Source organism: Cricetulus griseus, chromosome 5, assembly GCF_003668045.3.
Source record: "Cricetulus griseus strain 17A/GY chromosome 5, alternate assembly CriGri-PICRH-1.0, whole genome shotgun sequence".
NCBI classification, from domain to species: domain Eukaryota; kingdom Metazoa; phylum Chordata; class Mammalia; order Rodentia; family Cricetidae; genus Cricetulus; species Cricetulus griseus.
In genome coordinates, this window is record NC_048598.1 from 14439738 (window position 1) to 14455198 (window position 15461).

General features: G+C 38.2%; 1 protein-coding gene across 2 annotated transcripts in view; it reads left to right on the forward strand.

Moving 5' to 3' along the window:
• Ahctf1 (AT-hook containing transcription factor 1) overlaps positions 1-15461 on the forward strand; it is a 54568-nt gene that overhangs the window by 25938 nt on the left and 13169 nt on the right. Inside the window, exons 22-32 of one of the 2 annotated variants that reach the window (XM_027418856.2) lie at positions 1166-1310; positions 1392-1523; positions 2884-3034; positions 3206-3356; positions 3885-3992; positions 6179-6371; positions 7424-7633; positions 8274-8691; positions 10519-10618; positions 12991-13085; positions 15108-15307. In XM_027418856.2, coding sequence (XP_027274657.1) covers positions 1166-1310; positions 1392-1523; positions 2884-3034; positions 3206-3356; positions 3885-3992; positions 6179-6371; positions 7424-7633; positions 8274-8691; positions 10519-10618; positions 12991-13085; positions 15108-15307 — 1903 coding nt within the window. The remainder of the gene's footprint in view (positions 1-1165; positions 1311-1391; positions 1524-2883; positions 3035-3205; positions 3357-3884; positions 3993-6178; positions 6372-7423; positions 7634-8273; positions 8692-10518; positions 10619-12990; positions 13086-15107; positions 15308-15461) is intronic. The other variant, XM_027418855.1, reaches the window with a different exon arrangement.

The window sequence follows — 15461 nt, forward strand, 5'->3', positions numbered from 1 at the left end:
TATCTATAATCCCAATACTCAGAAAATGGAGAATTATGTATTCTTGACCAGCCCTAGATAGATACATGAGACCCCATCTCAAGAAAATAAAAATACATAATTTTACATTGGTCACATTACCTAATATCCTTATAAGAAATACATGGTGGCTTTCACCGAGAATGGTAAATAACAAGTACATTGAGTAAAAAAGTAACCTCTAAGGTGAGTCTGTCAGTTGGACCTGAGTTTAACACAGTATTAAGTTACTTTTCTGTTGCTGTGGTAAAACACCATGACCAAGGGAACTTTTAGAAGAAAGTTCATTTGGACTTGGTTTCCAGAGAGTCACCATGGCTGGGGAGTAATGCTGAGAGTTGGCATCCTTTACCCTAAGCATGAAGTAGAGAGTGGGCACTGAGAATGGCAGCTCAGAGCTTTTAAACATCAAACCTACTTCCTCCAGCTAGGCTGCACCTTCTAGACCTACCCCCCAGAGTGTCACCAGTTCGTGACCAGAGTACTAATGCCCGAGCCTATGGGAGACATTCTTACTCCAATCACCACTAACATAAGATTTGTTTTTAACCCCCCAAGTGCACAGAATCCCAGACTGGTGTTAGACTCTTCTGTAAGAAGCAGTGCTTCATTGACATGGTGTTACTGCTCACAGGAAAACAGTTCAGAGCTTCCACGTGACGTTTCTAGTTGATCCAAGTTTTCTGATTTGACCTTGTTGTAGACTAGCCAAGATCACCTACTAGAGGTCTTCACATTTTCCTTCCCCTGTTGTGCTCATGCTAAGCATCACTACCACAGTACCCTGACTTTTCTCTGTCACACCACACAAACCTCAGTTCTTTCCAGGCCACCTTGTCAGTCAGCTTTATTTTCTATGACATAATGCTTAAATATTGGAGAGCTGCATAAAATTGAGGTGCCTAGTTGTAGCTGGGTATTTATTATGTATACAACATTCGGCTTCCATGTATATCTGCACACCAGATGAGGGCACCAGATCTCATAACAGTTGTGATGTGAGCCGCCATGTGGTTGCTGGGAATTGAACTCAGGACCTCTGGAAGAGCAGCCAGCACTCTTAACCTCTGAGCCATCTCTCCATGCCCCCAAAATGTATGTTTTCTATGTGATATGTGGCTTTTTGAACATTTGGTACTGATTTCAGGTGCATGGTTGAGGCCTGGAACTTACTTCGACACAACTCAAACAGAATGAATATAGAGGAACTATTAAAGCATGCTTATGAAGTTTGTCAGGAGATGGGCTTAATGGAGGATTTACTGAAGCTACCATTTACAGACACTGAGCAGGTAATTAATCAGTAATCAGTGTAGACTTAAAAGAAATTTAGGGTAAATTGATAGTTTACAAATCTCCCTTGTTCTCCCTAGGAATGTTTAGTGAAATTTTTGCAATCCAGTACCAGTGTTCAGAATCACGAATTCCTTCTAGTTCACCATTTGCAACGTGCCAATTACATTTCTGCCTTGAAACTAAACCAGACGCTGAAGAATAATCTCACGGTATGATTAAAGTTGTCCCATTGTATGAAAGAACAAGAAAACTGAGACTTTTTTTTTTAACTACTTTAAAAGAACGTACAGTTTGATGACCATTTGCTTTACGTTGTCTTGAGCTTGGAGAACCCTCATTGGTGCGGTTATCATTGTGACTGGTGTTACTACGGATAGAATTCTGCATGTGCCGCTGTATTCTGATAGAGGGAACAAAAGGAGGATTCCTCGAGAGTAGTTGTGTAGTGCGAAAAACATGGAACTTCAGAAGTCACACTGACTCTTAGCGTGTTATGTGCACATAGGACACCCTTTGAGCCTTGGTTTCTTTCTTTCTTTCTTTCTTTCTTTCTTTCTTTCTTTCTTTTAAGATTTTATTTATTATGTATACAACATTCTGCTTCCATGTACATCTGCACACCAGAAGAGGGCACCAGATCTCATAACAGATGGTTATGAGCCACCATGTGGTTGCTGGGAATTGAACTCAGTACCTCTGGAAGAGCAGTCATCTCGCCAGCCCAAGCCTTGGTTTCTTGATCACTTAAATGACAGTATTTGGGAGTTTGTTTGCCTGGGTGTCATATCCAGCATGGCTGCAGGGATAGACCTGACTGGAGCATTGAAAGTGTGAAGGAGTATAAACACAGACACAAATGCTGGGATCGGGTGGATTGGGCTCTTAGAAAACATCAGCACCTTGGGACTTCAGCTTGTTTATTATATACAGGGAGGTGGGTTATTGAATGTAGCTGAACAAGGAAGTACCTGTATTCTATACAGATAAATAAGGAATTACCTGTTTATATACAGATAAATAAGGAGAAGGTAGAGTTTATGGTACACAGCTGGATCAAGGAGACCAGGTTATTTAATCTAATAGAAGTGGTCTTCAGGCCACAAATATCCAGTAGAAGGAAGCTACGTTTTCTGTATACACTGTTAACGTTCACATATGAACCAGAGGAAGCCTTTGCTTCTATGTGTGTGTGTGTGTGAGAGGGGGGGTCCTCTCTTCCCATGCACCTGAGGCTTTTGGCTCTTGACATGCCCATGGCCATGTCAACAACACACATTCACTCAGAACTTAACACAGGGCTTCCTCTGCTCCCCATACATGAAGCTACATACATGTGAAGGAGTATTACATTGGTGTTACATTGTTTGTATTCCTTGTGAAGGACCAAGCCTTGGTAGTGGATATTTGGACTGTGTAGATGTGTACACAATTTTAAGGAAGTATATGAAAGCTGAGCTGGAAAAAGGTAGATAGAAGAAAATACCATATTCATAATTTCAGTGATAAATATATAGTGACACCTATCAAAGATTAAATTTTTGTTAATAGAGTGATTAATGTGTTTAATAGAGTGATCGTGATCCACGTTTGCGGGAGAGATCAGTGGCTCGAAATTCTATATTGGACCAATATGGGAAAATCCTACCTAGAGTCCAGAGAAAATTAGCCATTGAGCGAGCTAAGCCTTATCATCTATCAACAACATCAGTTTTTCGTGAAGGTAACTAATGTCATTGCAGAATGCTTATTTATACTCAGGCTACAAAAGATATCAAGTGATTCTCTTCCTGGAGTCACTACCACCATTTTCTTGAGTTGTACAGTTATGTTACCTTTTTTCTGTTATAAAAACCTTGTTAGAGATGCAACTGAGTCCTGTATTCTTTTTCAGTTTCTAGACCCAAACCATTATCGGCATTTCCAAAGAAAGCTGTAACTGGAACAGTGTTAACAAGATCTACGTTCATCAATAATGTATTATCTAAAATTGGAGAGGTGTGGGCAAGTCATGAACCTAGAAATGGCATCTCACTTTACAATAGGTATTGTTTTTAATTACCTTTAAATATTACTTTATGTGTGTGGTGGAGGGATAAGGCTTGTAGCTCACAGAGTCTGTGTGGAGGCCAGAGGACTATTTACAAGAGTTGTTTTTTCCTTCCACTGTATTGGTTCTGGGGATCAAGCTTGGGGTATCAGGCAGGTCTTGCTCCATGTACTCTTTGCAGAACAGCATCTGTGTTCATCATCAAGGCACCTCAATGTTAACAAAGTTATTATAATATAGAATATAAAAATTGAAGCTTCTGTAAGTTAGCTACTCACTAAAGGATTGTTGTGTCATTAAGTGTGAGTGCGTGCGTGTGTGAGTAGATCAGAGGACAACTTGTGCTACTCAGTTCTCCACCATGTGGGTTCTGGAGATTGAATTCAGTCACTAGGACATGTTTACCTGCTGGACCTTCTTTCTGGCCTTGTTTCCCAGTGAAAAATGGCAGTCCTTTCTCTACCTTCCCTCCAGTCTCAGCATTTTTGTGGTGTTAGCTTCATTTGAGTTTTGTCTCTCTTAGCCCTAAAGCAGATCCGCCGTCCCCTGCAGTGCACCCCTTCTCACACCCGGAGCTCCCTGAGGCATTTGTTGGAACACCAATTTCAAAAACATCCCAGAGAATCTCTAGGTGAGACTTTCTTGGGTTGTATTGAAAAAACTAATTGTCTTGAGTTTTAACAGGTACTGTTTTAAATTCTTAGGTAAAAATTTCAATTATACTTTCTATTATAATTTGGCTAAGAGTAGAGTAATTTTAGGAAATTATATATCAGCTATTAGTGTACTTAACATTTCTGTTAACTCATGCGGCTTAGTGAAAATAAGCAAACCATATGAAAACCTTTAGGAGCATAATCTGTCAAACTTAGGTTTTGTTGATCTCTAAAAGAATGTTGTTTCTGTTAATTAATTACTAAATCTTGGTTGACTTGGTAAAGATTTCTCCTGGGTTTTATTGAAGTATCTTTTGTTGCTTAGTTTCAGTAATACTTTGATCTTACCTAAATAATTACTAAAGTAAAAAAAAAAATGAAATTGTGATTAAGTGTATATTTAAGACATTGGATAGCTGAAAAGTATTCATAGACATTACTAACAAAATACTTTTTATTCTGAGTAATACCTCAGTATTTTAAATTTTTAGTTGTGTTGTCAAAAATTACACTTATTTTATTCAAAATAAGTTGAATTTTTTTATACTAACAGTAAGTTACTTGCCATAAATTTGTAACAAATAGTTGAAACCAAAGATGTTTGTCACTTTCGTAATTGGACATAGTTTGAAAGATGGAAAAGAACCGGGTGTTGGTGGTGCACGCCTTTAATCCCAGCACTCGGGAGGCAGAGGCAGGTGGATCTCTGTGAGTTCGAGGCCAGCCTGGTCTCCAGAGGGAGTGCCAGGATAGGCTCCAAAGCTACACAGAGAAATCCTGTATTGCATGATCCAGGAGACAATCCTACATCCCTGTCTCGAAAAACCAAAAAAAGAAAAAGAAAGTTGGAAAGGACCTACTTTTTAGACTAAAGCTAGTTAGATGGTTTCCATTACCTCATGATAGTTAGCTGATATAAATGAAATTGTAACTGATTTCTCTTTTTTATTAGTTGTAATTATCCCCAACAAATCACTGTCTTGGTCCCTTTTTAACTTAGCAGCATAGAGTGTAGGGAAGGCAGTAAGACCCTCGTGAAGACCCAGCCAAAAGGCTTCGGTGATCAAGTGTAATGAGAAGCTGATATTAAGTCAGATCAGATATCCTATTAACTGTGACTGTATGCCTTCTCAGAAAAATTAATGCATTCCCCAGTTGTGTAGTTTTATATTGATGTACATTATTGCACAGGAAATGAGTCACCTTTTGAAGAAGTAGAGTCCAATAGGTACTATCCGTCAACTCTGGGATTTTCCTAAGGGTTACCTTCTGTTTTCTATTGTTTTGTATATACTAGAAAGTCCATTCTTACTTGGATCACACCAAAAAACTTGGGAAATCCCAAGACCTACAGTACAATTTTAGTCCTCTGTGTGAGAGTTGGGCATGGGAATGGCTTCTGCTAATATTTCCCCATTGAATAAACAGTTTGATGCCCTTCTAATAGTGAGAAGTTGAATCAAAAGACTGGGATTCCAAGGAAAACACATCGTACAGGTTTCTTATTTCTGGCAGCAGCAAAGCAGGTCTCACTTTCCTTCGTTGTCAGCTGAGGTCACCCTTGCATTTTGGAGGAAGTACATGATGATGTTTGTTTGTTTTGGGGTGTGTCTCTGTGTGTTTTCTAGACTGGCTTTCTCCAAGTAGACTAAGCTGGCCTTGAACTCGCAAAGATCCACCTGCCTCTACCTCCTGAGTGCTGGGAATAAAGGTGTGCGTCACCACTGCTTGGCGATGGTGCTGGTTTTATCACTAAATACTTTAACCATAAGCTGGGAGTGATGGTATATACCTATAATCTCGACACTTGGGAGGGTTGAAGGCCATCCTTGACTATACACACACACACACACACTCTCTTAAAACATCGAGAAGAACCACCTCTACAAGTGGTTCACCAGATACTGTGACCTGAAGATGTTTCCTGGAGGTTAAAATTACATGTAAAGGGAGGGTGAGTAACTGAAGTTCTTGTTTTGAAACTGTTATCTAGAATTCGTAATTCCCTTTTGCTTTTGAAAGAACTTGAGACTTTTTAAACTAATGCTGGCATTTTTATTTCATTAGTATACTTGCCTAAAATTGTTTACATGCATAGTAGTGTTTAGTAGTAAGCACACAAATATGAATCTTTGTATAAGTTTTTTCTATTTAATTGCAGATTACTGGATTTGGTGGTTCATCCTATCCCCCAGCCTTCTCAGGGTTTGGAGTTTATTCAGCGAAGTCCCACAAGATCTCCTTTGTGTCTTCTATCCAGTTCATTGCCATTAAATTCACAATTAAAAAGGCCACATCAAAATACCTCCAGGCCTTCAGAATTACTTTTACTTGAAACTCCTCCTGTAGTTAAGGTTAGTATTACTTATCTGATGTCCTGGGGAATTAGCATGTTTCAAGTAGCACAAAGAAATTAAGCTGTTTATGGCATAACTATGGGTAGTTAAATGCTTTACTTTTAGTTCTTTCTTATTTATTATTATTTTATTTTTTTGTTTGTTTTTTGTTTTTGAGGTATTGTTTCTCTGTGTAACCCTGGCTGTGATTGAACTCGATCTCTAGAACAGGCTGGCCTGGAACTCAGAGATTTGTCTGCCTCTGCCTCCCGAGTGCTGGGATTCAAGGTGTGTGCCACCACCAATGCCTAGCTATGCTTATATTTTCAAAGCACTATATAGAGGATAATATATATCTGTATATGAGAATCATAAAATGTTCCTAATAAAGTGCTTTCAGACTTTTCAGTGATACCACTTTATTGCTGATAATCATATTTGTAGTTTTTTTTCTTCCAAATACTTTGATTTTAGGCTTATTTTTATTTGTTTTATTTTGAACTATATATTATATAGTATATTAATATTTATCAGATGATCTTTCAAAGGTTTCTCTTCAACCATTCTTGATAAATTACTAAGAGGAGAACAAATCCAAACTTGTGATGACTGGTAGTAATGGGCATACACATTTTTCATTTTTCCAAGTATTTTTGCATATGATTTTTTTTTTATTAGTTAGAGAGGAAAAGGTCAGGGCCTTTAGAAAGAGTGTAAAAATAATTTTGGCTTGTAAACTGAACATAAAGTTCTAATTGAAGTTTGTATTTTCCCACTAATCTGAAACTTACTTATTTAAGATAAAAATGTATATGCTTGGCCGGGCATTGGGCACATGCCTTTAATCCCAGCACTCAGGAAGCAGAGGCAGGCAGATCTCTGAGTCTGAGGCCAGCCTGGTCTCCAGAGCAAGTGCCAGGATAGGCTCCAAAGCTACACAGAGAAACCCTGTCTCAAAGAACCAAAAGAACCAAAAAAAAAAAAAAATGTATATGCTTTGAAATTATTCTCTGCCCTTGTATAAATTACTTGCAAACACTAATGGTGATTCTCTTTGCTCTTCACCTTAGAAAGCTAAATCTTTGGCTATGTCAGCTACTTCTTCTGGATTTGCCGAGTTTACTCCTCCATCCATCCTTAGGTCTGGTCTTCGAACAACACCTTTAGCATCTCCCTCTCTATCACCTGGAAGATCTCTCACTCCACCTTTCAGACTTAAAGAAACCAGGATTTCATTCATGGAAGAAGGCATGAACACACACTGGACTGATAGAGATAGAGTAAGTTTTGATTAACATCACAGTTTTTTTTTGTTTTTTGTTTGTTTGTTTTTGTATACAATCTTGTCTTGAAACTTGTCTTGAAATAGTCCTGCAAAAAAACTTTAGAAAGTGGACTAAGCCAATCTATTTTCTACTGGTAAAATAAAATAGGTGTGTGTGTGTGTGTGTGTGTGTGTGTGTGTGTGTGTGTGTGTGTGTGTGTGTGTGTTTTACACTATTATGCTATTAAAGGGACTGAGAAGCTGCATCTTTGGTGACAGAAATAACAGTAGGATATATATGCCTCCTGATGGTTTGGTTTTCATCCAGTATCTTGTTGCTTTTCTTGCCTAATTGGTTTATACATAGTAAGAATATCTGTGGAGTCCACTTTAGTTAACATTAATAGAAATCTACCTACTTGATAATTTTTTGTCTGTTGTGTACATTGTATTTTGTTTTAGTCAGTGATAAATTACAGATAGAGAAATGTTAATAGCAGTTCACTTTTAGTTATGCAACTGAAAAAATTGATCTGAAACAAATAAACTATAATTAAGAAAGTTTCAAAAATATGAAATGTGGAAAGGGTTGGTGGATGTGATTATGTTGGATAGCTAGGGCTCTGATGCTTTCATTTTCTTTTCACAAATCCCAGGCTACAGATGACCGTAATGCAGAAGTGTTTGTTAGTACATCATTCCATAAATGTGGACTCCCAGAAGAAACTGAGTGGATGAAGACTAGTGATAAAAATGTATATTTTCCTTTGGATATCCCTGCAAAGGGTCATCAGAAAGTGGTTGCTGGGTCGCTGGACACCCACTCACGAAGTCTGGAGAAACTGGATGTGAGCAAGGAAGACAGCATTGCTTCAACCAGATCAGACCAGACTTCCTTAGAATACCATGATGCACCATCACCAGAGGACTTGGAAGATGGTATTTTTGTGTCTCCCAAGCCAGCAAGTGCTTCCACTGAACTAACTGCTAACTTAGCTCTACCAACTGAGAAGGAGAATGATAAAGATTTGTTTAAATCAGAGGGTACTCCTTCAGCTGTAGAGAAACAAATAGGTAGGAACTCTTTGTATATACTCAAGTTCATAATAGGATATTTTGACTATAGTAAAGTGTCAAGGCTAAATAAACATTTTTTTTTTCTCACAGTGTACTAGGTCCTAGACAAAGTAAATCTTATTTCAGTTTAGGAAAAATGTGTTCTTTCATAAGTAGGTAAGACATTTGATGACAAGAGAACTTGTATGTGCTACCTTTTTATTTATTTCAACACGACATTTGGAAAACAGCAATGGTAGTGTTTAAGGAAGAGACCTAACACGCTGTAGTATGCCTTGAAGGTTTTCCAGTAACTATGAGAAGTAATAGTGCCAACTTTATAGGCTGGGTGAATACTGTAATTTTAGACTTTTCTAGCAGCCTGTTTGCTAGAAACCAGGAATTTGATTCTGCTGTCTGCCCTCACCTCTGAAATAGGGACAGGAAGGTAATAAATGTGCTCAGGCCCAGGTTTCTATTGCCTTAATCATTTGTCTACTGAAAAGTTTTTTGGTTTTTGGTGATGGGAGTTACTGGTTTTTTATTTGAAGTTTTTGTTGTTGTTGTTGTTGTTGCCCCTAAAGTGTGTGCTCTAGTAGACAATGACCTTCTCCACCCCACAGTATGTTCTGGCTGTTGTTGACTGTCAGTAGTGAGTGCTCTGGATACACTACTTGCCTGTACACTGTGTAGTCTGTAGTGGACTGTATTGGCAGACACTTAGTGCAACTTGTTTAATGCTGTCTTGGGCTATGGGGCCAAGTGAACATCAGAACAGGAGACTTGGCTTAGAATTGGTGGATCAAATGCCTGTTTTACAACATTACATTTTTGAGCAACTTTATGAAAGGTATTTCTTTAGATCTATAAAAGTAAATGCATGTAATAAAAATCTGTCATTTGGATGGAGCTCAGTTGATGCCTAGCACCAAGTCAAGCAGGCATAGTAGAACTGTAATCCCACTCAAGAGGAGGTAGAGCAGGAAAACCAAGTTCCAGGCCCTCCTTGCCTACATAGTATTATGAAACTAGCCTGGGATCTATGAAGTTTTACCTCCTTTAAAAAAAAAATCTGTGTCATAAATAGATTTTATTTAATGTTTTTAGCCTAGACAGAATGAAGGTTTTGTAACAGGTAAGTCTATTTAGATTGTGGTGTCTTTAGCAAACATAGATATTAATTATTCTAAGACCTTTAGAATTTGGCTTATAAATAGAAAATGAATGTCATGCTGCTTTATTTTATTTTTTTTATTTATTTATTTTGGTTTTTTGAGACAGGGTTTCTCTGTTGGTTTGGAGGCTGTCCTGAAACTAGCTCTTGTAGACCAGGCTGGTCTTGAACTCACAGAGATCCGCCTGCCTCTGCCTCCTGACTGGGATTAAAGGCGTGAGCCACCACTGCTTTATTTTTTGACACGCATGCTATATTCCATTAAAAATACTTAAATTATTTCTACTAAGCATTCTCTTTTTGAAGTGATAGAAAATAACATAAACCCTGGAGTGTAGTAGGTTAAGTTTGAAGCTTAGCCCAGATTCTAAACATGGTTTGTGATCTGAGCTAAGCATGCATGTAGCTTTATGCTTTGGGTTTTGTTTTGTTTTGTTTTAACTATTTCTTTGGATATTGAGGATTGAATTATATTAGGGAAACTACCCTTACACCAAAAATGAGCGGTAGGAAGTTAAGCGGGGGCTCTTGAGGTAGGCCTAAAGGAGAAGGAAATGCTAACAGTGTGATGCCAAGGAGTTGAAACAAATTAGAACAAAAGAAGTAGGACAACTTGTTTCTTTAAAGTGATGATAAGACATTTAACATGGCTTTGTCTGTATGACTTACAGGCACTGTAGAAGCTGCAGTGGAGGCATTTTCAGAATGTAGTCACTCAAGCCCTGTTGAAAGAGTTGAAGCTTCTCTGTGTGTGTCATCCGTCTGTGAAGGGTGAGTTTATGGAAATGAGTGTTTGAGATAATAGCTTGTGGGTTAAGAGTGTGTACTGCTCTTCCAAGGACCCAACTTCAGTTTCCAAGCACTTGCATTGGATAGCACAAAACTGCCAGTAATTCCAGCTCCATGTGCAGCTATACACACGTGTACACACACACACACACTACCAAAAAGGAACATAAAGAAGGTGATTGAGACAGCCCCTCCCAGTCTGTGTGTCACGTTTTATTCCTTTTTTGAGTGTGATAGAGCCACATAATGAGACCCCTGTGTCAAAAAGCAAAAGACCAAACTGCTGCAGAGCATTATTTTAAGGGTTGTTAATTTTGCGTATGCTCTGGAACATTTGTTTAATGATGCAAAGATGTGTTTGATTAAATAAAATTCACCTGCAGTCTGGAGACTGCTTCAGCAACTAGCTGACAGGAAGTTGTAGGGAGGAGCCAGGTGGAGAAGGGTTTATAAGGAGTGAGGAGAAAAACGACGAGGACTTCTTGGGGGTTTCGAAGAGGAAAGCTGCCTCTCTGGGAAGCAGGATTCTACCTCAACCTTTGAATCTTAAGTTCTTTAGCAGAGAGAGATTTAATTAAGTTTTCTTAGTAGCTTTGAAAGAGTGCCTGAGGGAACAGAATTTCTTCAGACTTTCAGCTCTTGCTGTCTAGGCACTGCTGGTAGCGATGGAGTTGCAGTGGCTGAGTAGTTGCCAAAAAAGTTGTTCTGGAGGTCATTTGAAAATATTATGCTTCAAGTGCCAGCAAAGCCAAGATGTACTAGAAGATGTGTGTCAGCACTTGCTATCTGAAACATGGTGTAGTTAGGTATTGGTGGCTCACAACTCTGTCAGCACTTGGGAGGCTGAGGGAGGAGGAACATGAGTTCCAGGTCAGTCTGGGTTATTACAGGGGGTCTGTCTTCATTAGTGGGGAAGAAAACCCAGTCTAGCAAATTAGTTCTAGTTCCTAGATTATAGTCAGTTGTAAGGTTACATTAAAATACATACCAATCCACTGCTTCCATTATTGAGAGTCTGGGCTGGAGAGATGGCTCAGCTGTTAAAGGCTAGGCTCACAACCATTATTGAGAGTCAGATGACCTAATCGATTGGTATGATCACTGGTATAATCATTGGTATCATCACCTTTGTTTGAGTTCAACACTTGGAGTAGCACTGTTGTAAGGGATATAAAACAGTGACAGCTTTAATTCTTTAGAAATAATAAGATAAATTTAATAAAACTAGCCCACAACCAGATGTTGCTAGCGCACGCCTTTAATCCCAGCAAGAGGCAAGAGGCAGGTGGATCTCTGTGAGTTCGAGGCCAGCCTGGTCTACAAAGCAATTTCCAGGACAGCCTCCAAAGCTACAGAGAAACTCTGTCTTAAAAGGCAAAATAAAGAAATGAATAAATAAATAGTTCGTTACTTTATGAGCAAGCAATGGGTATAACATTATGAGCTGTTCACAAAACTTGGATTGTCACCTTTATCAAACTCAGTCACATTTTCTGCTGAGAATAAAAATTCAGTAACTGGTATCTTCCAGGACTTTATAACTTTTTTTTAAAAAGAAAGGTAGGAGAAATAAAGGAGTTTCTTGATTTTTTTTTAATTGCTTATTTTGTGATTCTTCATTTTAATAAAAATGAATGTTACTTATTTCAGTAGGTTTGATGGGCAGATGAAGATTATCACTCATATCAGAAAAGTTAGTTTCAGTGAGAATCTAGGTGAATATCAATATTTTGGCAAGCCAGTTTCTTTGAAGCAAACTTACCAGGAAGGTTGTGGAGATTTAATTGTTGTGTATTAGTCATCATTGCTATAAATATTGTTATCAAGATAATCTCACAAACATCTATGAATGATGATGTACTTCAAACTGCTCTCTTGGAAATATATTGTCTGTCCTATCTTTAAAACTCAGCAGGCTTTAGTTGTGACTTAGGGAAAAGCCACTGCCAGGACATTTTGCAATTGGTTATCCATTCTTAGTTATTTGCCTTAATATTTCCAGATAGCATTAAAGTGCTGATACTGAGTCTACCAAATCAGAGGAAATCCTGTATACACTTAATTTGGAAAATATAGCTACTGATTATTTTTAAATGCTTGAAATGTAATTTATATCATGATAGACGCTCAGAAATCATTTTATTTGAACTTTTAAGGCTATACCATTGTTACAAAAAAGTAAAAAGAAGTAGGGAAAACAAATGCAACAGTAATTTTCTTGTAAATTTTATAAAACTGAAACCTGCTTGGTAGTGGTTTCTGTGTTGGTTTTTCATAACTAAGTAGCAAGTAGAGAGGAGAGGTTGGGACAAATGGATCTCATACAATCAAGTGTGCATCTCTTGTTTCTCAAGGAACACCCCCACCTCAAGATCCAAGGCAGCAGTTTTGGATGGAATACTGTCTGTTGAAAGCCAAGCCTCCACAATCAGGGCAGACCACAATGAATGTATGTATCATTTAGTGTTTTGAATCATGTACTTAAAAGAATATTTCTATATTTTTCTATTCTGAATTCTCCTCTGGCAAGCTTCTCTGGCGTAAAAGCATTTTAAGGATATCAAGAGACTTTAAGAATAGGAATCTCAGCCAGGCATTGGTGTCCGCACGCCTTTAATCCCAGCACAGTGAAGGCAGAGGCAGGCGGATCTCTGTGAGTTCAAGGCCACAACTGTTACACAGAGAAACCCTGTCTCAAAAAGGAATAGGAATCTCAGTAAATTTTGTGGACATACTTTCCTTTGGACAGGATGGACTAGCAAAATAAATTACCAGTTCTTCAGGGAAATCCATAAATATATATATTAAATACTTCAAAATTTTGATATGTTAGTTTTATACAAATGAAAAGGTAGTGTTTTTTGAGACAGGGTTTCTCTGTGTAGTTTGGAACCTATCCTGGAACTAGCTGTTGTAGACCAGGCTGGTCTTGAACTCACAGAAATATGCCTGCCTCTCTGCCTCCCAAGTGCTGGGATTAAAGGCGTGCACCATCACCACCCGGCTGAAGGTGATATTTTTACTCTGGGTTCCAGTTAGATCAAGGGAAAGTGGATATATGAAATATCTTCTCCTGACCCATCTCAAACGAACTAATTTGTTTAATCTTCCTAACACTGTGCTTTGATGGTGTTATCCACGCCTAGAGCACAAACCCTCTGCTATCACACCGTTTGGCCTATCATAGTGTGGGTAGTGTCCAGGACAAGCTTGAGAATTTTGCCCCAAGATTAAGAATATGAAATGCACTAGGCATGGTGACTCATGTCTTTAATCCTAGTACTCTAAATTGTGGGCCATCCTGGTCTACATGGCAACTCCAACACAGCCAGGATTGTTTCATATAGAGACCCTGTCTCTAAAACAGACAGCAACAACAAAGGAATGTGAAGTGTATGTTTATTGTAAACATGTAAAGTAAATCCCAACATGTAAAGTAAAAGCCAGATTACTCCTTTCAGGCTCTGTTGTTAACAATTTAAGTTGTCTTCTTCCTGAACTTTGTTGTTGTTTTTTCCCCATGTGCAGATCTGATGGAGACCCCTTGGGTTTCCTAACTCAGATCTGTACTGACTGAGTTATTCCAGGGTATGTTTTGTATGTATGTAAAATTTTTAGAGTAGTGTTTGGCATTATCAGTTATTGATTCATTATTTCTTGTGGGTATTGTATTTCTCTTCAGTAGACATGGCTTAGAGGGTCAAAGACCACACAGAGACTAATTTTTTTTTTTTTCCATCAAAGGTTGGAGTACTTCATGTATTCAGAGTGGGAGGTGGGGTTATGGTGCCAAACATGGCTGTAAATCATTTCCCCTTGTACTAATAATTATATTCTAGGTATACAAACACCATTTTGTGTTAAAAGTATAGGATTATTTAATTACGCTAAATATAGACATCGTTTTCCCCTTTGAGGTTATTGTGTTTTATGTCAATCACATATGCCAAGCCTCATAGTAAAACACAAAGCTTAGACAAAAAGAAAGAGGGATTTCCTTTTTAAGTGGGCCATAAACTTAGGAAGGGCCAAAGAAGACATTTGTACTCACTTGGATGCTACCTCAAAGCCCAGGTTGCAGACCTCATGGAATTCTGTAAGACTCAATGAGGGTGGCTGCTTTTCTAGAGTCTGAGTCCCCTTAGAGTACATACTATCATAGTAAACTTTCACAATAATGGCAAGGATTGTATTCCAATTTGGGAAGGCCAATGTGGCTTTCAAGTGTGAAGTTATCTTCCATGTTTGCCTTTGTGGGGAGAGGGTACATATTGTTTCAACTTGATACTATCCAAGAAAACGGGAAGCCCTGGATAGGTCTTTCTCTTGAAGCCACCACAAACCTGTGACAGATAATCTTAAGGCTAGGTAGTCTGTTGCTTTCAGAATTTTATGAATCAAGTTTTGGGTTTTGGAATGTAAGAAGTTACTAAATGTTTTTGTTTTTTGTTTTGTTGTTTTTTTTTTTCAGCTGTGGCCAACATGGTTGAAGATGTTGAAAGCTCTGGGCCCACCAGCTCCAAGTGCCCTGTTACCTCTGATCATAGCCTTGACCAGAAACTAACATTAAACCTCCAAGAAAATAATGAAATAGAAGCTGATGTACATGTTGGCTTACCAGAAGAAAAGCCTCAAATTTCTGTCAGTCCTCCTGATACTCAAGAGATTCATGTAAAAATATTAATTTTTTTAATGCTCTATAAGTTTTCATTTAGTTGGGCTTTAAAGATAATCATTTAAACTTAGTATATTCATTTGACAATATAAAGATCTGCTCAAAAATAGAAGATGATATAGATTGATTCTTATGAAAAAACAAATTATA